Source organism: Rattus norvegicus, chromosome 10, assembly GCF_021556685.1.
Source record: "Rattus norvegicus strain SHRSP/BbbUtx chromosome 10, alternate assembly SHRSP_T2T, whole genome shotgun sequence".
Lineage (NCBI taxonomy): Eukaryota > Metazoa > Chordata > Mammalia > Rodentia > Muridae > Rattus > Rattus norvegicus.
Window position 1 is genome coordinate 19,363,532 of NC_141543.1, and position 23,677 is coordinate 19,387,208.

The window sequence follows — 23,677 nt, forward strand, 5'->3', positions numbered from 1 at the left end:
GTTGCTAAGACGATAGGTTGCTCTCCACAAACTGACCACAGAGTTCTACTGCTGAACACAATACCTATGCTCGATGAACATGGAGAGGTCAAGCTGGCGCCTAAATAGATCCTTCACCCCTACATGCTGGTGTCTTTGGTATAGGAAGGCGCTCTGCGTGATACTGAAGAAGCCATGTAAGCAAGAGCTGAACCACAAAACCCTTGACCTAGAGTGGTGTCCTGACGGCAAGATGTGCTACTGTAGTCAATGGTGGCCTAAGGCTTGTGGAAGTGGCCGATTGGTATCTGACTTAACTTAAGATTCACGCCAGGGGTGGAACCTGTAATCGACACTGCTCGGGGGACCGAGAACCTGGGACCAGAGAGCCCAGGGACCTGGGGTAAACCAAATACTACCATTCTACTAAAAGAATTAGCAATAAAACCACTCCTAGTGATATTCTGCTATACTCATAGGTTAATGCATTGCTTGGCCATCATCAGTAAAGCGTCTTCCTGAAGCAGAATGGAACAAATACAGAGACCCACAGCCATACCATGCAGAGAGTGAGAGACCTCGGAACCCTCAGTCCTAAACAGATGTTTCCATCATTCCCTCCCCTCGGGGCCCAGGGAACCTTGAGGAAGAGAAGGCATAAAGAGTGGAAGAGCCGGAGGACGGAGGGCACCAAGAGAACAAGGCCCTCTAAGTCAACAGGATAGACACGCGTATGAGCTCACAGGGATGGAGGCAGCTTGTGCAGAGCCTACATGGGTCTGCACCGATGCTGCCTGCCCCAGTGCTGAAAGGAGAAGTGGACCCATGCCCCCATCTTTAACCCGGAAGCTATCTCCAATTGGTAACCACTTCCAAATGCAAAATTTAATTTTCTCCAAGGGCATCTCACTTGGGGAAACAAACTACTCTCAAGGGTAGGCCACGTGCCCAGCAGAAGATGGCTGACAGGAAACAAACCCAGTAGCATCTTTAAAGGGTCCTTGTTTCATAAGGTCGCATCATGGCTCTTTTTGGCTTTTTTAAGTTGTGTTATTTTTATTTTATTTTATTTATATACGGTTTATTTTTCTCTCTCTCTTTACCATTAGGTCCTTGCTTAGACTTCCAGTTTAGTGTTTTTATAGGATTCCAGAGTGTGCAAGCATTTGGGTCTCATCTATATCAGTTTCTTGAGTACTTTCTTGGGCTCTTTCTTTCTGTTTGTTTGATACTATTTCTAGGTGTTAGCTTTTGTTTTATCATATTATATTATATTATATTATATTATATTTATTATAGAAGCTTGGTTGTTTTCTAAGGAGAGACAGAGAGGGGGTGGATCCATATGGAAGGGAAGTGGGGAGGAACTGGGAGAAGTAGAGGGAGGGAAACCATAATTAGGATAAATTATGTGAGAATTAAAAAAAATTATTTTCGGGCTGGAGAGATGGCTCAGTGGTTAGGAGCCCCGACTGCTCTTCCAGAGGTCCTGAGTTCAATTCCCAGCAACCACACGGTGGCTCACAACCATCTGTAATGAGATCTGATGCCCTCTTCTGGTGTGTCTGAGGATAGCTACAGTGTACTTATATACATAAAATTAATAAATCTTAAAAAATTATTTTCAATAACAGAAACAAAAAAGAACTGTCCACATTGAATGGCAATAGAGCTGGGAGTTATACAACCTTTTTTTTTTTTTAAAACTTGTATTCTATATCTCATTAGAAGAGCTTTGCAATAGCGTATATAACAATCACAGTAATTTTGGAAAACCTCTTGGGCGAACTCCACATTTGGAAAATTTCTATTCGTTTGGTCAAACTGCCATATTCAATAACTAGTTACTGGGCCACCTACTACATAGTTCTATTAGGGACATGGTGACGACCAAACCAGACATGGTCCTCGCCCTTCTGAAGATGGAAGAGAAGTGAGGAAAGGCACACGAGGCACAGAAAACTGTAAGGATGCCATTCAGACGCTTGTGAAAATAACAAGGCAGCGGAGAGAAACAGAAAGCTGCTTACTTAACTGCCTCCCTAAAACCCAGAGAGACTGGCACAGCGATGGCTGGTGCAAAGCGATCCACATGAAGAAGATTCTGAAGAAAGCAAGGGAAAAGCTAGAGAGGAAAGCAGGACATAGGTTGAGAGACTCTATGCGTTGGAAGCCATAGAAGGGTGTGAGCAGGGGATGGCAAACACCAGCAGCCTTTCGAGTGCCTTTCTGCCTCTGTCTGGAGAGAAGCAGAGAAACCTGCTAGAATCTGTGAGTGCTTTCAATTGTACATTAGTTAGAGCTGTGCAGTGTATTGGCTGGTTTTGTGTGTCAACTTGACACAAGTCATCAGAGAGGAAGGAGCTTCAGTTGAGAAAATGCCTCCATGAGATATAGCTATAAGGCATTTCGTCAATTAGTTATCAGTGGGAGAGGGCTCAGCCCATGGTGGGTGGTGCCATCCCTGGGTTGGCAGTCAGTAGATTCTATAGGAAAAAAGGCTGAGCAAGCCAGTAAGTAGCACCCCACCATGAGCTCTGCATCAGCTCCTCCTTCAAGTTCCAGTCCTGCTTGACTTCCTGTCCCAACTGCCCCAGTGGTGGACTACGATTTGGAAGTGTAAGGCCAATGAACCCTTTCCTCCCCAACCTGCTTTTTGGTAATGGTATCTCATCACAGCAAGAGAAACCCTAACTAGGGGGCTGGAGAGATGGCTCAGCGGTTAAGAGCACTGACTGCTCTTCCAGAGGTCCTGAGTTCAATTCCCAGCAACCACATGGTGGTTCACAACCATCTGTAATGGGATCTGATGCCCTCTTCTGGTGTCTGAAGACAGCGACAGTGTGTACTTTTATATAATAAACATAATAAATAAATCCTAAAAAAGAAAAAGAGAAACTCTAACCCTAACTAATACGTGTAAGAATTAGCCAATCAGTGGAGAGATGGCTCAGTGGTTAAGAGCACTGACTGCTCTCCCAGAGGTCCCGAGTTCAAATCCCAACCACATGGTGGCTCACAACCATCTGTAATGGGATCTGATGTCCTCTTCTGGTGCTGAGGACAGCTACAGGGTACTCATAAATAAAATAAGTTAATCTTTAAAAAAAGAAAAAAAGGGGTTGGGGATTTAGCTCAGTGGTAGAGCGCTTGCCTAGCAAGCACAAGGCCCTGGGTTCGGTCCCCAGCTCCGAAAAAAAAAAAAAAAAGTTAGCCAACCAGAGCTACTGACTAATAGAAAATAGTAGTGTCCCGAGAGTGAGTTAAATATAAATAGCATTTAACATTTTTTTTTTTTTGGTTCTTTTTTTCAGAGCTGGGGACCAAACCCAGGGCCTTGTGCTTCCTAGGCAAGGGCTCTACCACTGAGCTAAATCCCCAACCCCAGCATTTAACATTTTAATTGCCATTTAAACCCTGTATGCAAGCCTCTGTAAAATAACAGAAACACAGCATGGGCCACTTCCCTTCAACCACCACCTCAGACAGTCTTTAGGATGTGGAGACCCCAGATTTTGAAGCACTTTTGTAAGAACTCTCAGGAAAACAACTTCAAACCGCACTATTAAAATGCCCTCCCAGGATGGCACGATGACCCCAGGAAACCTGACAACCTCTGAGTTCAATTCCCAGGACCCCCAGGTAGGAGAGAAATGACTCTGGCAAGATGTCCTCCAACTTCCACTCACTTGCACGCCATGGCATGCACACATACACACATCTATACTCACGGTCACAAAATAAATGAATGCAATAAGACATGTTATGGAGACACACACACACACACACACACACACACACACACACACACACACACAAGATGGAAATGCCCTCTCCACCCCATCTTATATCTGACCTTCAAAGTCAACGGCGAAGGTTTGCTCCACCACTTCAGTAACGGCTTTCAAGGTTTCGCTCTTGGAAGGGATATAAACCAACTGAAATTTACTTTTCAGAGGGTAGTTGTGGAAATATACTGGCAGTAAGCTGACATCGACTGCCGGGTAGTTGGTGTTTGCCTTGTTTCTTGGCATACTATTCAAACGAAGATACAATACAATTGCAGAAAACAGTACTGGCATCAACGTTTCCAGGACAGTTACCAGAGTCTTCCGCTTCTAAACCAGAAACAGCAGCTGTGTGTTAACCGCAGACAAAAACCCAAGTGTAAAATGTCTACCCCAGGGCCAGAGAGACCTTCTCAGTAAGCACTATCCCTAGTGTTGAATAAACCAAGAGGTTGGAAGGCAGAAAGATCAGAAATTCAAGGTCATCCTTGGCTACTTAGGAAATTCCAGCCCATCCTTTGACATAGGAGACCCCCAACTCAAAAAAACAAATGCCCCATTTCCTTTCCTCTTGCTTCCCTACACGAAACCCGGAAAAGAGAAAAGGACAGAATGAGAGCAAGCATCCCCACTCAGCTCTTCCACACCATCAGTGCTTAGAACGCAACAACAGGGGTTGCATTTAACAATGGGAGTTAACGGAGTTACTTTGTGAGGGAGCAGTTTTTACAAAGGAAGTTCATCGTTGTTCTTCAACTCACTATTAGTGACTGTGATGTCAACCGGACAGAGCCTAAAATCACTTGGGAGACAGGCCTCTGGGTGCCTGTGGGGACTGCCTTCTGTTAACTGAGGTGAGAAGATTTGCATACTGTGAGCAGAGCTGTTTCCTAGGTAGGATCTCAGACTGTGTAAATGAGAAAGGGGGACTGAACAGTACGAATTCACTGTCCTTTGCTTCCTGACCATGGGTGTGACAGGATCGGCCGGTTCAAGCTCCTCCCACAATCACCTTCCCAACACAATACCTCTACCTCTAAACTCTGCCAGAACAAACTCTTCCTCCCTTACGTGACTTTTGTCTTGGGTGTCTTGTCACAGCAACAGGAAGAGAAACTAAGACCGAAACTCATTTAACTTAAAAAAGCAGCTATTCCCGAGGACCTACATCTTCCCCACAGGTAAGCATTTCCTTACCTTTAAGACGAAGTTCTTCCAGAGAAGAAGTTTTAACTTCTTGAACGGGGCCATTTTTCTTTTCCCAGTTGAAGAAGAGGCTCGACACTAGTCAGGAAACAAACTGAGAAAATGTTAAGAAGGGTTCTTCCAGCTAGACTCAGTGACACACACCATTAATCCCAGCACTTGGGAGGCAGAGGGAGGTGGATCTCTGTGAGTTCGGAGGCCAGCCTGGTCTACAGAGTGAGTTCCAGGAAAGCACAAGCCACAGAGCAAGACCCTGCCTCGAAAAACACAAATTTAAAAAAAAAAATTCTTTTCACACTTTATTAACTTTCTTCTTGTGACCTTTTGGAACGCTGTCAAATTACTTTCCTTCTCTCCTATTGTTCCTTCTAGGTCTGTTGGGTGGATCCTTCACAGTCACTCCACAGGTGACCTCACGTTCCGACTTTCTACCTTCTTTTCTCCAGCTTGGACTTTGACTCAAGCTCTTTCCCCAAAGATTCAGCTTCAGAGTGTCTGTCCCCACCCCCACTGTGTTTTATCTCAAAACTGCCCTGGCCTATTCATGACCCTCCTAAACAAATCACCCCACTGTCTCCCCTTCACCTCAGCTCGTGTCAGCTCCGAGCTTCAAGTTAAAGGTTATTATGGCCTTCTCTTTTGAAGCCTATTGTCCCAAACCTATTTGTCCAGTCTTTGAGACATTTCCAAAGTTGACGCCTTTCACACCCTTGATTCTTATCACCCTCACCCTGCCTGACTTTTGGCAGCAGCCCTGGCGGTACAAAGCGGTATCTGATCTCGCCATTTTGCAACTCATTCTCTATGCAAGGATAAGAACCACAAAATTCAAGTCAGATCACCCTGACTCTTCCACCACAAACTCTTAACGGCTCTCATCTCTCTCCACGAAAAAGCCTTGCCTTCCGATGACCTACACAGTTCTACTACAGTTTCTGTCCACGTTACCATCCTTCAGCCATCTCCTTGACTGTTCCTGCTTATGTCACAGGCCTGTTCCAAAACCCAATAAACACACAGTGCTGCACGAACTGGATTTCTTTCTGCCAAGTTCCTCTGTGTCTTTACATGATCGTTCTGGACAGCTCTACAATTATTATTATTTTTTTGGATATTTATTCAGAAAGTTACTTTCTCAATAAGGTTTTTAATTGACCATCCTAAATAAAACTTCGATCTTTTAAAACGTCCTATATCTGCTTTTCATGTTTACTTTTCTTCTTAGCATATTTAAGCAAAGAAATGTCCTTTATTTCAGGACTGGGGAGATGGCTCAAGAAATGGCTCAGTGGGTAAGAATTTGCTGCACAAAATGCTTGCAGGAACCGAGTTCGGTCCTCAATGTAAAAGTCAGGCATGGCAGCACATGCCTGTCATCCTGTATCTGTCAGCTGAGCCGAGGCAGACAGATATAATGGAAAATATGAGAATTGGGGCATTTCTCCAATTGGATCAGCAATAGACCCTGCCTTAAAAAATAAGATGCGTGGACTGGTGGGTTGGCTTAGCATTAAGAGTCCATCCTGCTTTCCAGAGGACCCGAGTTCAGTTCCCAACATCCACATGCAGCAGCTGACAACTGCCCGCAACCACAGCTCTAGAAGGTCTGACATGCTCTTCTGCCTCCGCAGGTACTCAAACAAACATGCATGTACGTGTGCACACACACACACACACACACACACACACACACGCATATACACCACACACCACACACACCACAGAGGGAAAGGGTGAGACACACACACACACACACACACACACGCACATGCACATACACACGCATATACACCACACACACCACAGAGGGAAAGGGTGAGACACACACACACACACCACACACCACACACACACACACACACACACACACACGCACGCACATGCACATACACACGCATATACACCACACACACCACAGAGGGAAAGGGTGAGACACACACACACACACCACACCACACACACACACACACACACACACACACACACACCACACACCACAGAGGGAGAGGGTGAGACACACACACACACACACACACCACAGAGGGACAGGGTGAGAAAGAACCAGCCAGATAGATAAATAAATAATAAAATATGTATTAAAAAACAAGGAAAATAAGATTTAGTACTTAGGAGATGCCGCCATAACCAACTATACCTACATTAAAAATAAACAAACGACCCAAAAGCAGGTGGGTGGTGGTGGCACAGGCCTTTAATCTCAGCACTCAGGAGGCAGAGGCAGGCAGATCTCTGGGTCTACAGAGTAAGTTACAGGACAGCCAGGAATACACGGAGAAACCCTGTCTCAAAAAAAAAAAAAAAAAAAGACAAACAAAAAAAAATCCTTCAAATCATCATAATGGTTTTGTCTTACTGTAATGAAATATGTGAAAATAAGTATTTATGAAAAAAAAAAAAAGAGGTTTATAACCTTGTAGGCTGAAAGCCCACGAAGCACCAAGCTCTGGCCGTGGTCCTTGTGGTTTCATCAACGCATGCAGGCTTGTACCGCAATACGAAAACACACAGAACCTGTATCCTAAGGCAGGATGCCAAAGTGTGGCCGTGAACTGAGGTCCCACAAGAACTGTGCAGAGAGAGTCTCTTGTGCGCTGTGTGAAAGCATTCCCCTGTCTGTAAAATGCTGGGTAGCCAATGAGCTGAGGCAGGATCAGAAGGTGGGAGAAGATCTGGCAGAGAGAGAGAGAGAGAGAGAGAGAGAGAGAGAGAGAGAGAGAGAGAGAGAGAGAGAGAGACAGGGACAGGGACAGAGACAGGGACAGGCAAGGGAAGACTTGAACAGACATACAGGAAGTCGTTTGCATGAGGCTGAGGACCTTGTAACCAGTCACTTGGCAAGACTTAGAATAAAGGAATAGTTGAGTTATGAGCGACTCGGGGGACAGGCCCTGGCTTATTGGCCTAGGCATTTATTCATAGATAAGATGTCTCAGAGCCGTTGTTTCGAGGAACAAAGAGGCTGGGTAGAAAACCACAAGATTATGGAGAGACTTAACAACAGAATGTGTTCTCTCTCCCAAGAGTCTCCCAATGACCGGAAAGGATTTATCACAAGGCCTCATCTTTTTTTTTTTTTTTCTTTTTTTCGGAGCTGGGGACTGAACCCGGGGCCTTACGCTTGCTAGGCAACCACTGAGCTAAATCCCCAACCCAAGGCCTCATCTTTTAAAGGTACTATTAACTCAAGACACCTTGGGAGACAAATCACACCATTCAAGCGATAGAATATGTCAAGATGATCACATACCACAACCAAGGGAGATTTATCCTAGGACTTGGAAGGTGGTATAACATGAGAAAATCAACCAACACAATATCAACACACACACAATAGAACAATAACAACAACAAACGTCTCGAATGATTATCTCAAAGGATGTAGGAAAGGTAACTGACAAAATTCAACACTCTTCCCAGTACTCAAAGGCACAGGTAGGAGGATCAGAGGTTCAAGGTAATCAATCCTCCAGTATAGTGAGTTTGAGACCAGCCTGGGCTACGTGAGACCAAAGGGTGCAGGAATGGTACACACACTGAATCCCAGCAATTGGGAGGCAGAGGCAGATGAATCTCTGTGAGTTTGAAGCCAGCCTGGTCAACATAGAGAGTTCCAGGCCAACCAGAGCTACATAGTGAGACTTGTGTCAAAAAAATAAAAGGGAGTGAGGAATGAGACCAGCCTTAGTGACCCATATTCCACAGGCAAGAAAGAGAACTGAAAGTCTTGAGGCCAGCCTGGACTGCACAGTGATTTTCAGTCCAGCCTAAGTTGTATAGTAAGACAGTTTCAAATATATATATATATATATATATATATATATATATATATATATATATGTGTGTGTGTGTGTGTGTGTGTACATATATATATATATCACATGAAAAAGAAATGAATACATTTTCATTTTTATATATGGGAAATAACACACACACACACTCACACACACTCAAGATCATGAGTTTGAAGCCAGCCTGAGCTATATAGTTTGACCTCACGTAACCCCTGCCTCCTGCCCCCCTCCCAAAAAAGAAAAGAATCTACTTTTTTTTTTTTTTGGTTCTTTTTTTTTTTTTTCGGAGCTGGGGACCGAACCCAGGGCCTTGCGCTTCCTAGGTAAGCGCTCTACCACTGAGCTAAATCCCCAGCCCCAAGAATCTACTTTAAAGCAAGATACACTCAGTGGAGAATTTCCCAAGCACAAGAGAGAGATGCAAATGTCATGTGTCAAATTTACATCTTTAGACATCTATAGACAAATCTATATATTTACATAGGTAGAAAATTAGAGAGAGAGAGAGTATTTACTGAACAAATGGCACAGAAAGAGGATAGTAATTATAAAAAAAAACCTGGCTTTTCGTTTCAAAATTTGAACAAGAATATATTCATATAATACTTGTTAAGTTTTAAATTTGGGAATATACCAAGTCATTTATCTGAATTACCTCTAAAATTTCTTATCGATTAAAAGCTATGCAAATTACATTTGAAGCAAGATATTTCGTGATTTGAAAAGATATATCATAATCCGCACAAGCACAGCCTATGGCGATGTTGCTACAGTTTCTGTACTACTTGGCTATTTAATAGGACAAGCCTAAATAATTCCCCGACACAGTCAATGGATGGATACACATTCCGTGGGATTGGGTTTGGTTTCAAATGACAATATCTCCAGTTCTAACAATACATTGTTGAGGACTCTGAATTCTGTTAGATGGGTGTTTTTTTAATACTTGCGTTTCGAGTTTCATCTTCAATACACAACAAAATGAGAATTTAACACAAGACACTGTTAGATTCAGTACACCCAGTCTCATCTTTACTTAAAGGAATTCTAGGTCACCCGGTTCTGTTCCTAGATTTAGTTTTTGCAGAACTAGGATTAGGTTTGCAAGCTCCGGTCAACTGTTTTGAAAGAAAAGTGATTAAGTTTAACGTACAGCCAGATCTGCACACTTTCTGGCCGTAGAAACGGAAAAGGCATTTTGGTCTGGAAGAAAAATGAAGAGAAAGTCTTTAGGACCAAGTCTTTTGGAGATGTTTATAGCACAGTAATAACCCAAATCCCAACCTTGCTTTAACTGCCTCCCCCCGTGACCCACACCACCCTCCCGCCAACACACACCTCTGCGTGCTTGTTATTGACGTGCATGTGCTGCCATTTAAGTGCCAAGCATGATAATAATCACTTAAACATGCATTTTTCTCATTTCACTTTGGAAAAAAAAACGGTGGTTGGGAGGGAACAGCAAGCTACGAATTTGCTATTACTACAATTTCAATCTTAGGAATAAGAAATCAAGATTCCGGAAAGTAAAACAACTTGAATACACTAATGAAGGACTCAAGACCCGAAGCCAGGTCTTTGTGACTCCTTTATTCAGCCAACTTGACTAGAGCTGTTTCTGGGCGGTGTTCTAGGACCCCAGGGAGCTGACCATGTGCCAGGCAAGGGCTCTTTCCTCAGGTAGCCCATCTTCTGGGTTAGCCATACTGGACCCTAGAGAGCGAGAGGTTATGACCACATATAACTGGCATCGATTTGGAAGTCGCGATCCGGCGTTACCTTAAAGCTCAGCCGGTCTGGTCCGCAGCCCGAAAACCGGGTAGGGTTGCGACTCACTCACCGCCCGCACCTAGTCGGTGGCCACGGGCACTCAGAGACCCGCTGAATCGCCCGCGACGACTGTTGGCCCCGTGACACAGTCACGCTCAACCCGGTGACCGGCTTCTCCCGGGCGGGTCGCGCGGCTGCACAGGCTTCAGTAACCTGTGATTCCACTGCGATTCCCTCCTGCCTGAGTCGAGGATTGTCCGAGGGCACGCGGATGCTCGCACCCTACTGTCTGAAGGAACCACAACCCCCTCCCACCTTTCGCTTGAGAGTGCCTCCATGCCAGTCTACTGCCTGAAGAGATGCCAACGCCCCAGTCTGAAGGGACTCTATCGCCCCCAGTCTCCTGGAGAAAGGGACCCCGACGCCCTGCCTTCTGCCTGAGGGGACCCAGATCCCGGATAGCCCTCTCCCACTCCCGCCGCGACTGTATCCTCCTAGTGGTGCAGCTGGGCTGGATCGTGACTCTCACTTTACTCGCTGCGGGCTGTAGCCCCTGAAAGGTTCCTAGACCTAATCTCACTAAGGGCTTGGGTTCCTCCTGCAGAGGCGAGAGCAGAAAGTAGCACCTTCTCTTGGTGACAGGAGTGAGATGGGAAGTGGGCCCTGAGGAGAAAGAGGAACTTGAAATAGTAAATCCCGCTGCGAGAGTGAAATTCTTGATTTTACAGTCTCAACTGCTTTGAAACACGTTTGTCCAGAGCTTAGCTACAGGTCAGCGGCCCCGGGGCTCAGAACCCCAGCCAAACGACTACTGCCTGCTGGACGCCGACAAGGGCGTGCTGCATGATGAGCGGCGGGCGTGCGTGCGGAGAAAACCCGCAGGGGCAGCCCATCACGCACGCTCAAAGCAGCCCCACACCACCCCGCCCAGCCCGCGCGCGCGCCCACGGGAGGTGCGACCTGCGTGGAGTACTGCGCAGACGCACGATCCGGAATGTTGAACTGGGAGGGGTGCGCGCGGGACGTGGAGCGCCCTCTGTCGGAGCTGGGCGACATGTGCCGGGCACTGCGCAGGCGCTGAATCCGGAGCCTAGGCGAGGCCGAGCCGGCCGGGAGCAAACCCGGGGCACCTGCAGGGGCGACCCAGTGCGCACGCGCGATCCGACGCGCCCCCTCCAGGAGCCGGAGCTTCCTGGTGCGTTCTTCCACCCGCGCCTGTGGCAGGCGCCTCCTCTCTGCCCGGCGGCCTCAGCTGCCAGCTTCGGCCGCAGCGGCCCCTGCGAGGCTGGAGCAGAACCGGGAATCTAAGGGAGGGAACCTGGCGAGAGAGCTGCGCCGACCGCCGCCAGCCTGGCGCTGAGGGTCGGTGAGTGTCACTAGGACTTGTCACTCGCGCGCTAGCTCAGGGCTCTGAGATTTCCCGTCCTTGCCCGAGTCTCCACTCTGCCAGCGGGCAGCGCCCCAACCTGGGGCCTCCGAGCCCCTGCCTACCGCCGGGACCTGCTGGCTCCCGGACTATCCCTTCGTGTTGCCGCAGGTGTTGCTGTTGCGGCGTCCTCGATGCTGGGTGTGTCCCCGCCATAGCGGGTCGCTGAGCGTGCGGGAACTGAACAGACGGCTGGTCCGTGCAGTCTATTGTGCGGGCCCGGCAGGTGGACAGACAGCCGCCGCCCTCAGGCGCTTTGCGGGCTGCGACACAGCAGGCCGGCGGAGTGCTCCCGGCTCAACCAGCCAGTGCTGGTCCTGGTTGGAATTCCTCCCAGTCCTTCGAGCTTCACCATCTTCATTTTCACGAACTTTAGCATGGGGTTCAAGGGGTGATTTGCTAGGGGTTGAAGTTAGCGAAGCCCTCAGTATGTAGGACCGGACTGGGAAGGGGGAACCACCGGTGCTACGGTTCGGCAGCCACTGTGCCCAGGGTCAGGTGTCTTGATGTCGGGTGTTGGGTGCAGATGCTCTGAACGAACTTTGGCCAGGCCCTGGGGGTTAGAACCCGAGCCTGTGTCTAGGGCAGGTGTTCTTGGTGCTTCATGCCTGAGGTTTCCCTGTGTGTGGCCCATTTGAGCCTTGTCTTAAAGGATATCTGTCCTTTTGCCTTCAGGCCTAAATGGTTCTTGTATCATAAATAGGAACTTGGTGTTTGCACATCAGGGGCACGCAATGCTCTCAGAATGAGTGGCTTTGTGGAGACCCAAGCAAGGTTTAAGGAAACGAATTCCACCCTTGTCTCCTAAGCAGCCTTAATTTCGTTCACAAAGTTTTGTTGTTGCCGTTAGTAAGCTTGAAAAGACCGAAACCATTTTAGAAAGCTTACTTCATGGGAAGTGAGAGAGGGGGGTGGGGAGAGGAAAAATTGGTTAAAAAAAAAAACCAAACAAACAAAATAAACGGGTGCCATGGGAGTCCCCCTCACTCACATTGGTTTGAATTGAGCCCTTGCAGACAGATAACATCCTCCTTTTAGGTGGCATCCCACCATGCCGACAGAACAGCATGACATGGAGCTGGAGTTCTTTTTAACAAGCCACTAACTTTTCATGTTATATTGACCAGGCTGTCACAGAGAAACTATTTTGACTTAGTGTGCACTTAAGACCTTAGTTTGGCCTTTATGGAGTTTATGGTTTCTCCTTCCGCCCTGCTTCTGGGGATTGGCAGGAGATTCCTTTGCTATATTGAGTCTGTCTAGAGCTACATTCTAGAACTCTTAGGCATGTCCGTCACTCTTCTGATGGGCAAGGCTCCAAGCAGGATTCTGAGTCGCTAGATGGTCCCTGCTCTTAGAGGCCTTAGAATGGCACTGATTTACTCACAAGAAAGTGGCTTAAAACAGAAACAGGTCTGGCAGAATGGGCCAGCGAGTAAAGGGGCCTTAACCATCAGACCTGACAGGTCAAGTTAGATCCCGACGACTCACGTGATAGGAGAGAGCCAGCTCCTGTAAGTTGTCCTTGACCTCCATAGAGACACCATGGCATAAGCCTGCCCCCTCCACAACGCAAATAAATGTATAATGTGTTCATTTTTATTAAAGGATGAGCTAAGTGGTACAGGACACAGAATAGATGCCACAGGCGTCTTATGGAGCAGGAGATCTGAACTGAGACTGCACGTTACAATTGCCCAGAGAAATAAATGTTCCTGTGCCCAGACCAGAGCCCACAATCTCCATGGGTAGGCCTCAGACATCAGTTTCTATCTGAAATCACCCCCTAGAAGGCTCTACTTTGCAGTTAAATGAAGAACTCCTGCTTATTAAAGACAGCATTACAGAGGGCCTAGCACTGACATGGGCAAGGCTAGGGTCTCGTCGGTAGTGCAATATGTTAGATGATACTCTCAACTGATTGAAGTGCTGAGGCCCACAGTCTGTGGAGAGAAAGGCCTGTGGGCCCATTCCTGTGTCAGTGCCATTTGCCTGGAACAGCACAAGGCCTGGAGGCAGCAGCAGGTCAGTGGTCACCTTTGCAGAAGCCGTAATGAGCTCCTTGTTGCTTAACTTGTTACAGAACATCCATGGTTACCTCTCTGGGGACTCCTCTGATTCATTACCTCATTTCCCAGGCCTGGCAAAGCAGAAAAGCTGTCTGTCCAGGGAATGGGACCGAGGCTGCGGCATGGGAATCAGGCAGGAGAGCAAGCGACAGTGTACATTTTGTGGAATTCTTTTCACAGAGCCTGTTTTGGGGCCCTTCTTTGGCCTAAAATATACCTTTGCTATTCTTATCAAGAGCTTCCAATTCTAAGGAGACCCACTGCTTTCAGCCCTGGGTAAAGCAGGCAAGGATGAGCATATATTCCAGAAACTGCGGTTCTCTACCTGGGCCTGCAGAACGAATCACCCTGTTTCAGACCTGGCTTCCTCGGGCTCTAGAGCAGCTCTGGTTTGCAGGCTGTGATCACCTGATCCACTTAAGGGCCACTGTGTAAACAAGTCATCCTCAGACTTTTTCTTGTGCACTGCTGTGTAGAAAAGAGTTTGTGAGTGCCCACCCCCCCGTGTGTGTGTGTGTGTGTGTGTGTGTGTGTGTGTGTGTCTGCGTCTGTGTGTAGTCTGATAATGAATCCTGACAAGTGAATCTAGAAACCTAGATGAATATGGACTTTTTAAGAGACATGAGGTGGGGCCAGGTGGTGGTGACCCAGGCCTTCGGTCGCAGCCTTCAGGAGGCAGAGCAGGTGGATCTCTGAATTTGAGGCCAGCCTGGAGTTCCAGGAAACCCTACCTAGTTCTACCCAGAGAAACCCTGCCTAAAACAACAAACAAACAAAGAGATGAGAGGTAAAGTCAACATGATTAAAATCTTCCAACATTATTGATAGAAGGAAGAATTATGGCGTAAACACGCCTTGTAAACCGAAAGCCTCGCGGTCAGGCTCACATCGCTGATGTGAAGCCTAAGTCCTAGCATTTGAAACCTGCTTCTAAGTCTGTGTGTTTCAGAAACCAACAGGTAAACAGGACACGCCTACGTGGGCGCAGATCTGTGCTTCTGGGTCTGGGCTCATTCACCCGACATGCAAATGCTCTGGGCTGGCTTGTGTTTGCAGGTAAAAGGAAGTGCGCAAATTCTGGACATAGATCTGCATATGTGACACCTGTGTAGCATCCCCCTGGCAGTGTGATACAATTATTAACTATCTTGTGCTTATCAGTTTTTTTAAAATTAACTTTACACCAAACCAAAGTTCCCCCTCTCTCTTCTCCCAGTCCTTTCCCTCGCCTACCTGACGACCCCCCGCCCCCACCATCCACTCCTCCTCCCTTTCTCTTCAGAACAGGGGAAGCCATCTTTGGATATCAATCAGTCTTGGCATATCAAGTTGTGGTAAGACTAGGTGTGTCTTCTCCTACTGAGACTAGACAAGAAAGACCAGTTAGGGGAAAGGGATCTAAAGGCAGGCAACAGAGTCAGAGACAACCCCTGCTCCTGCTGTTAGGGGTCCCACATGAAGGCGAAGCTACACAACTATAACATGTTTGGAGGGCCTGGGTCAGTCCCATGCAGGCTCTCTGTGAGCCCCTGTGGGCTCAGGTTAGTTGATTCTGTGGCTCTTCTCGACGCTGTGCCTATCAGCTTCCTGTTGTAAAGACTTGAGGCAGTTTTTATCTCATCGTTTAAAAGGTCTCAGCCCATGATCAGTTGGCCCACAGCCTTGAAGCCTACAGTAAGGTGAGGAGGAACATGGAGCAGATGAAAGCTGCAGACATTGTGGTTGGATCCCAAGAGTTTGCAAAGGTGCTCCAGTGGTGAGACCTCCTGTCAGGGCCAAGCTAGGGACTATGCCTTTAACGTACGAGCCTTTAGGGGACACTGAGAGCCTGTCGCTCATCTATGTTCAGACATTCGTGTTCACTGGTATTCTGGTTTTGGCACGGGTTCTTTGAAAGTTGGAATTCTCAGGCCTCATCACCTTTTCCTTGAAGGGGCAGGTTTGGGGATGGGGGGTTGATGAGGGAGAGGGTTTTTTTCAAGGAGGGTATGTCCCTAGCTTTGTATTTGTGTGGATGTATGTGGTGTGTATGGGTATGTGGGTGTACAGGGGTGTAGTTGGGGTGTGTGTGTAATGTGTGTGTAGTGTGTATATAGTGTGTGTGGTGTGGGGGTGTGGTTGGGGTGTGTGTATGTAGTGTGTGAGGAGGTGTAGCTTGGGGTGTGGTTGGTGGTGTGTAAGTATGGGGTGTATAGGTGTGTTTGTAGTGTATGCGTGTATATGGTGCGGGGCTGTAGTTGAGGTGTGTGTATGTAGTGTGTGTATGTGTGTGTGTGTGTAGTGTGTAGTGTGTGTGTGGTTGGGGTGTGTGTGTGTGTGTGGTTGGTGTGTGTAAGTGTGTGGTAGTGGGGCTGTGGAGGTATGGTTGGTGTGTGTGTATAGTGTGTAGGTGTGTTGCGTATGTGTGGTCATTGTGTGTGTGTATAGGTGTGTGATATACGGTGTGGGTGTGGTCAGTGTGTTTGTGTAGTGTGTGTGTGTGTGTGTGGTTGGTGTGTATATGTGTGTAGTGGTAGAGCTATGGGGGTGTGGTTGGGGTGTGTGTGTGTGTAGGTGTGTGATATATGGTGTGTGTGTGTGTGTGTGTGTGTGTGTGTGTGTGTGTGTGTGTATGATGGGAATGCGGCATGGGGGAGCAGAGGTCAGCCATGGTGTCTCTTCTATTGCTCTTGGATTTTTGAGATAGGACCTTTGACTGGACCTGTAGCTCATTAATTTGGCTGTCTCTGTACCCCTGTCCTACACTGGCCCCCACTCTAGCACTGGGATTACAGACACACTCTCATGCTAGCGTTTTGCATGTGTGCTAGGGATCTGAACTGAGGTCCTTCTATGTCTGTAACAGGCAGTTTACCCAGTAACATCTCCTCAGCCTCAATATGTTTATACCTCTTTAAAATTTTTATTTTTACTTTACACATATAAATGTTTGTATGTATGTATGTGCACCATGTATAGACCTGGTACCCAGGGAAGCCAGAAACTGGCATCAGACCGCCTAGAACCAGTGTTATAGAACATTGTGAGCTGCTACCTGGGTGCTGGGAACCAAACCTGGTCCTTTGCAAGAGCAGTCATTGTTCCTAAATGCTGATCATCTCTCTGGCCCCTATTTTTTAAAGGCTATTTCACACATTATTTTCACACAGTTATTTGTTAGTTTAATTTTTTAAAGGTCTCTAGGTTTGGAAATTTCATGAAAGAAATCCACACCCCCTCTCTCTTTTTTTTTTTTTCTTTTTCTTTTTTTCGGAGCTGCGGACCGAACCCAGGGCCTTGCGCTTGCTAGGCAAGTGCTCTACCACTGAGCTAAATCCCCAACCCCTCACCCTCTCTCTTTTAAACTGCCCAGTAAGTTCTGAGCTAGCCTGTGAACTCTGTGTCACAAAAGGTGCTTGTCATCACTTCCCAGGTAACTGGGAAGTTTGCAAAGCTTTGGTCAGTCTCTTGTGAGACATTTTATTATGTTTCTTCAGTGTGCATATGCGCCTGGATAGGGAAATCAAAGGACAACTTCTGAGAGTCAGTTCTTTCCATCCACCACAGGTTCCTAGGGTTTGAGCAGCTCCCCAGGGTTGGCAGCAAGCGCCTTTACATACTGGGCTGTCTTACCTGCCCTGTCTCTTTAAGAACCTCGTCCATGATACTTTTTTAAAAAGGTATCTTGAAGCATGGAGACCTCATGCCCAAGATGCTTAAGAAAACTCCTGAGAGCTGCCCTACCCATGCTGCGGCTCTTCTCAGGATGTCCCAGCCACCGCCTCATGACCAGAAAACCAGAGTCCACCCATGTGTTAAATGCAGCTTTCTCCTTATTTTTCAAGAGTACAAGAAAATTGCTCACTGTTCCTCCACTGTGATGTACTGTCTTGTTCGTTCTGCTCGGAAACAATGGGTAAGGCTCACAGAAGGGCCATACCCTAACAACGTACCTTTTAGTCTCTCTTTTATTTGATTATATGTATTTCATCTGCAGAATCCATTGCATTTGACATTTTCCAGTGTTTAAATAGCCTCAGGATAGAAAAGGTCATGAACAAAGTCAGAAGTAGAAGTAAGCCGAATAGGCTTTAGCAGATAGAATGTATCCTTTAACTCTTCCTTGGGGCCTTACGTCTGCTAGGCACAATGGCACATGACTTACTGCCAGCACTTCTAAGGTAGAGGCATATGGATCTATCCTGGATATTAAGGCTATCCTGGTGTGCATAGCAAGTTCTAGGGCAGATTGGTTACATACTAGACAGACCCTGTTGTCATCGTTGTCGTCGTCATCATCATCGTCGTCATCATCGTCGTCGTCATCATCATCGTCGTCATCATCATCGTCATCGTCAACCTCGGGGTTTGCCTTCATCTCTGTCTCATTGTTTGCTACTGTCAGGATCATGTCCGTGCTCAGGGTAACAGAGTTTTTCTCACAAACGTCCCTCCATGATCCTACTGGGACCCCTCAGTGATAGAGCAACTTGAGCACTGTGGTCAGCCAGCCCTCTGCCCGTCTTACTTGCTGTTCTGAATACATACAGCTAATTCCTGTCTGCTCCAGGATTTTATTTGGAAGCATTAGGACATGTGGCCTTGTTGGAGTGTGTGTGACCTTGTTGGAGGAAGTATGTCACTGGGGGTGGGTTCAAGGGAGGCCTAGGGGCTTACTCTCCTGTTGATCCAAATGTAGAACTCTTGGTTCCTTCGCCAGCACCGTGTCTGCCTGTGTGTCACCATGCTTCCCCCATGATGATACTAGACCTGAGCCTGTAAGCCAGCCCCAGTTTCCTTTGTAAGAGTTACCATGGCCACAGTGTCTCTTGGAAGCGATGGAAACCTTTACTGAACTGTCCACCAGTTAGAAGAGAGCCGAGCATTTCTGGACTGTAAACGCCTTAGCTTGAGAGCATTGTCGTGTCCATTGGTAAAGCCTTACCGTGTTACATCCGTCACAGTAAGAATTTGGCAAATGTTCACTGAACGAATAAATGCTTGGTTTTGTGTGTTCTAAAAAGCCACAGATTCTGTCAGCAAATATTAATTAAGTACGTTCAGTGCGTGCACACAGACCTTTGGTCCTGGCTGGATGCTGGGAATTCTCCAGATTGATAATCAGATGCTTTCCTAAGAGCATCTTAAGTAGGGCAAAGCAGTTCCTATGCTGAAAGAAGGGCACTGAGAGTGGCCAGCCCCACCCACTAGGACACCTCTGTGTCACATCCCTAGGTGAATCACCATGGCCATCAGTCTCTCTGCATCCTCAGCAGGCCGACTCGTGGCTTTATTAGGTTCCTTTCTTCTCAGGGCCTGTGATTTTACGGAGAGAAATGCACCAGTGCTGGGCACAAACACATGGCCTGACACCGACTCCCTGTCCACTTTACTCACTGGCTTTGAAGGCCCCTCACTACCCTCAACACCAAGCACCATGCCTGCAAGCATTCATATGGCACAAAGAAGTCAGATGACAGGGCTCAGGGAAGCTGCCATGGTGGGCAAGTGGTAGAGTTCTTGCCTGGTGTACGTGGGGCCCTGGCTTCAATCCGGACACCGATTGGGGTTCTGCCAGCTCACTGCTGAGCAGATAGATGTACCACAGTGCTCATGGGCGGCACAACCCTAGTCCCCAAGCCATATACCTATTTGATTGCCCACTTCGAATACAAACATTGAAATACTCATTGCCTTGTGCAATGTTTGATATTTTAACTGGGAGCAAACAGGCCTTCCCTTTCTGATTGTTTCGTCAGGAGCAAACTGAGCCCTCTTCAGTTGGCCATCCTCAGAGGAGTCCTACAGGGGGTGGAGGGCTAAAGTGACCCAGTAAGTCTTGGTGCTTGCTCTTGTTCCGTCCCCGGGGTCAGCCTCAGATCTCAGCCACTGCCACTTCTGAGGACTCTATGTGCCACTGAATGTCAAGTGCGTTAAGGAGCTTTGATTTCCTTCCCTTGCACACACTGGCTTTCGAAACCAGGAAGTGTTCCAGATTTTGTAATTCTAGGATCTCTTCCTTTAAATGCCTTTGCTCAAACAGAACATGCACAAGTGCAAATATGCCTTCACGGAGACTTCAGATAAGGCTTAACGAGAATAAAGCAGTAAGCAGAGCGTTGGGGGGGAAGTAGGAGCAAATTAAAGCAGTAAAGAGGTGACGGGGCTGACTCTAAGGTCACAATCCAGAGTGACACATAAAAACATTCGAAGGATGTTCACCATGTCTAGAATATGAAAGATATATATATATATATATATATAATGAATATATAAATATATAATGTATATATTTATAAATATATATAGTGTGTGTGTGCGCCCTATATATAAAAGGTAGAGGCTAAGACGGGCTGAGGGTCAAGCGTTGACACAGCTTACGTGCAGTTTGGTCTTGGCCAGTACTTTCTTTCGGTCTCTGTCTGTCAAGGATGATAATCCTAGGGACCGGAGCCACATTAGGAAGCTGTGAGCTCACAGCGCCAGACACCACTGTAAATACACATCCTGTAGCTCTGCACCTCGCCACTGTCAGAGCTGTCCTGTTTTAGTGGTACCCTATTCTGAGTGTCGCTGGGGGCCTCGAACCTTTTGAATGTCAGACGAGTGCTCTACCCTCTGATCTACACTCCCTAGTCCCTAAGAAACAAACCCAGAACTCATGTGGCTCTCTTAGTTTCTAATTTAGTAAAGGGTGTTTTGTGGTTATTTTTCAAATTACGCTGAAGCACCCTTCATCTACCAAAGGTGCCCGCGCGTCATGCCTGTAAGCCCCAGGTTCCTCCAGATGTCCCTGGAGATCTCAGCGCTCCTGCTCCCTAAGGCTGCTGTTTCTGCCCAGGGGCCCACTGGCTCCACCCCGGGTTCGTCTGTGTAGAACTGCAGCTCCAGGCCGCCCGCCCGCCCGCAGCCTTGCAGGGACGCCTCCAACAACCTTTCCTGGAACTAAGGTCAGTCTCTGGTGCTGCCTCTGCCGTCTGCCTGGCGGATGGCGAACTGCATGTGCCGCTCAGGCCTCAGAAGGAATGGGAATAAGCAAGAGGGTGTTTATATTCTCAGACGAGAGCCAAAAAAGGGAACTGTCTACTTCTTAAACCAGAATATTTCTATTTCCTTTTTAAGACAGGGTCTCACGTAGCTCAGGTTGGCCTTGAACTAACTGAGTAGTGGAGGAGGGTGACCCTGAGCTCTCCATCACCCTGCCTGCTAGGTGCTAAGCTTATAGGCATTTGCCACCGTGCCCCATTTATACAGTGCCCTGCTTCCCAGCAAACACTCTACCAACTGAACCACATCCTGGGCCCCAAAGCCTTTTGAACTATGACCTTTTAATATCCCTTTCCCGGTGGAGGGAGAAAGTTCATCTTAGATGAGCGACCGGTCAGCACTGGCTTTAACCAGAGCCTCCCGATTCCCCTTTTCAGCCGAACTGTTTGTGGAAAGCTCTCATAAACATACATGTGGGATAAGGACACAGCACAGTAGGCAAAGGCACTATGTTAAACTTGATGACCTGAGTTTGACCTCTGGGACCCACATAGACGGAAAGAACTGACCCTCTCATTTGTCTTCTGACCTACACCTACAAACAGTACACATGAAGAATAAATAACTAAAAAGTCACAGCATTAGAAGATAAGCACCGGTCTTACCAAGACACTAAACCATTGCTCTTTATCAGTCTTCTAGAATTGTCTTTAAGACTCTGACCAACAGGAGGTTTAAGGCTGTTGTGTGAGTTTTGGGGGTTGGGGTTTTTTATGGTCTTTGTTGGTTTTGTTTTTGTTGTTTTTTCCAGACAAGGTCTCAGTATGTAGCCCTGGCTGGCCTGAAGTTCACGGTGATCTACCTGACTCTGTCTCCACCTCTCAAGCGCTGAAGAGAAAGGCCTCACTGCTCCTGGCCTGGTGCAGTTTCTGCATTTGTTTTGTTTGGATTTTTGGTTGTTTGGTTGGGTTGTGGTTTTTTTGTTTGTTTGGTTTTGGGTTTTTTTTGTTTTGTTTTTTGTTTCTTGGGGTTTTTTGTTGGTGGTGGTGGTGGGTTTTTTTGGTGTTTTTGAGGCAGGGTTCTCTGTGTAGCCCTGGCTGTCCTGCCACTCACTCTGTAGAGCCGACTGGCCTCAGTCTCAGGGATCCACCTGCCTCTGCTTCCCAAGTGCTGGGATCAAAGGTACCGCACCTGACTTTGGTGGAGCTTTAAAATATGCTGATCGATGCATTTGTTGTTGTAGGCAGAACCCCCAAGTCATACATGCTACAGTCAGACTGCTCCCTGCAGCCCTTGAGATGGCTTGCTAAGTCGCCCGATCAGTAACACATTGTATTGCTGTCCCTCCCCACCCACCCACCCACCTCCACCCTCCCGATTTCAGTCATGCCATTAAAAGCCATGTTTTAAAAGTAGAAATGGCAGGAGGCTGATACCACAAGTTTGAGCCCAACCTTGCAAGACTGTATCAAAACAATCCATGTTTTAAAACTCACGTGCGAAATTTCTTTACACCTTCAACGTATAAATTAGCTTATGTTTTTAAAAGGCAAGATGTTTAGTCCTATTTAATGTCTGTCTCAAAAGGACAAGATGTTAGTTTTTTTAAAAGCGTTTTTAGATTTCTCTCTTTTTTAAAAACTGCAGTGTGTATCTGCGTGAGGGCGTGTGCCCTTGAGTGCAGGTGCCCACAGAGGCCCAGGTATTGGATCCCCTGGACCTAGAGTTCCAGGCAGTGATAAGCGGCCTGCTGTGGATGCTGGGAATGGAACTCGTCCCTCTCCAAAGGCAGTGTGGAGCCTTAACCTCCGTGCTATCACCGCAGCTGTAAAAGCATTCTTTATAGAGATTATTTTTAGCTGTAAAAGTAAAAACAGAAAAAAAAATTTTTTTGGTTTTCATTTTTGTTTTAAGACAGGGTTTCTCTGTGACGACTTTGCTATTTTGAAACTCATTCTTATAGATCAGGTTGGCCTCAGACTGATAAGAGATCCACCTGCCTCTGCCTCCAGAGCTCTAGGATTAGGCACCACCACTGCCTGGTAGGGGTTGGTTCTTCACCCCATGGGAAGTCTCCAGCTACTCACGTTAGAAGTACGTTAGCGGGGCTGGGGATTTAGCTCAGTGGTAGAGCGCTTACCTAGGAAGCGCAAGGCCCTGGGTTCAGTCCCCAGCTCCGAAAAAAAAAGAACCAAAAAAAAAAAAAAGTACGTTAGCTTTTACACATTAATAAGTGAATGTGAGTTACCTGTGTGCCCTGTTTTGCCTTCATCTGACTAAGAGTTGTTGTCTGGTTAGTATTGACCATGAACAGTCTCTGACTGACTGATCTTAAACTGTCCGCCGTGAGTCAGGCCGGCTTTTCCCCACTTGGAGAAGCTAAGCTGGGAAGTGCTTTCTCTGCTTGCAGCTCTCAGGAGCCCCGGTGTTTCCTTCCCTCTCCCGGCTTCACACCTGGACTTCCATCCCTTCAGTGTGACAGATGGGGCCCTCCTGACTGGGTGTGGCCAGGTTTACCCGAGTTTACTCAGACCACCTACTTCTCCAGCAGGTCAGCAGCTTAGTGTGTCTGCTTCCTCTACTTGAAATGCAGTAAAGCCCAAAGTCTAAATAGGAAAACATAAATTTCGTTTTTGGTTTCGCTTGTGTTTGATAAACTCT

General features: G+C 47.2%; 2 protein-coding genes across 11 annotated transcripts in view; one reads left to right on the top strand and one right to left on the bottom strand.

The window, feature by feature from the left end:
- Positions 1–11,526, bottom strand: part of Abca17 (ATP-binding cassette, subfamily A (ABC1), member 17) — a 94,498-nt gene extending 82,972 nt beyond the window's left edge. For 3 of the 7 annotated variants that reach the window (XM_087570192.1, XM_087570190.1, XM_087570188.1), the window contains exons 1-3: positions 10,565–11,526; positions 4,965–5,051; positions 3,836–4,097 (exon numbers count right to left, since the gene is read on the bottom strand). In XM_087570192.1, coding sequence (XP_087426318.1) covers positions 3,836–4,097; positions 4,965–5,018 — 316 coding nt within the window. In that variant the 5' untranslated portion in view covers positions 5,019–5,051; positions 10,565–11,526. 7 annotated transcript variants of the gene reach the window in all.
- A 223-nt stretch (positions 11,527–11,749) lies between these two features.
- Positions 11,750–23,677, top strand: part of Abca3 (ATP binding cassette subfamily A member 3) — a 57,309-nt gene continuing 45,381 nt past the window's right edge. For 2 of the 4 annotated variants that reach the window (XR_015630505.1, XM_087571420.1), the window contains exons 1-3: positions 11,750–11,921; positions 20,777–20,979; positions 23,427–23,567. The gene's annotated coding sequence lies outside the window, so the exon portion shown is untranslated. 4 annotated transcript variants of the gene reach the window in all.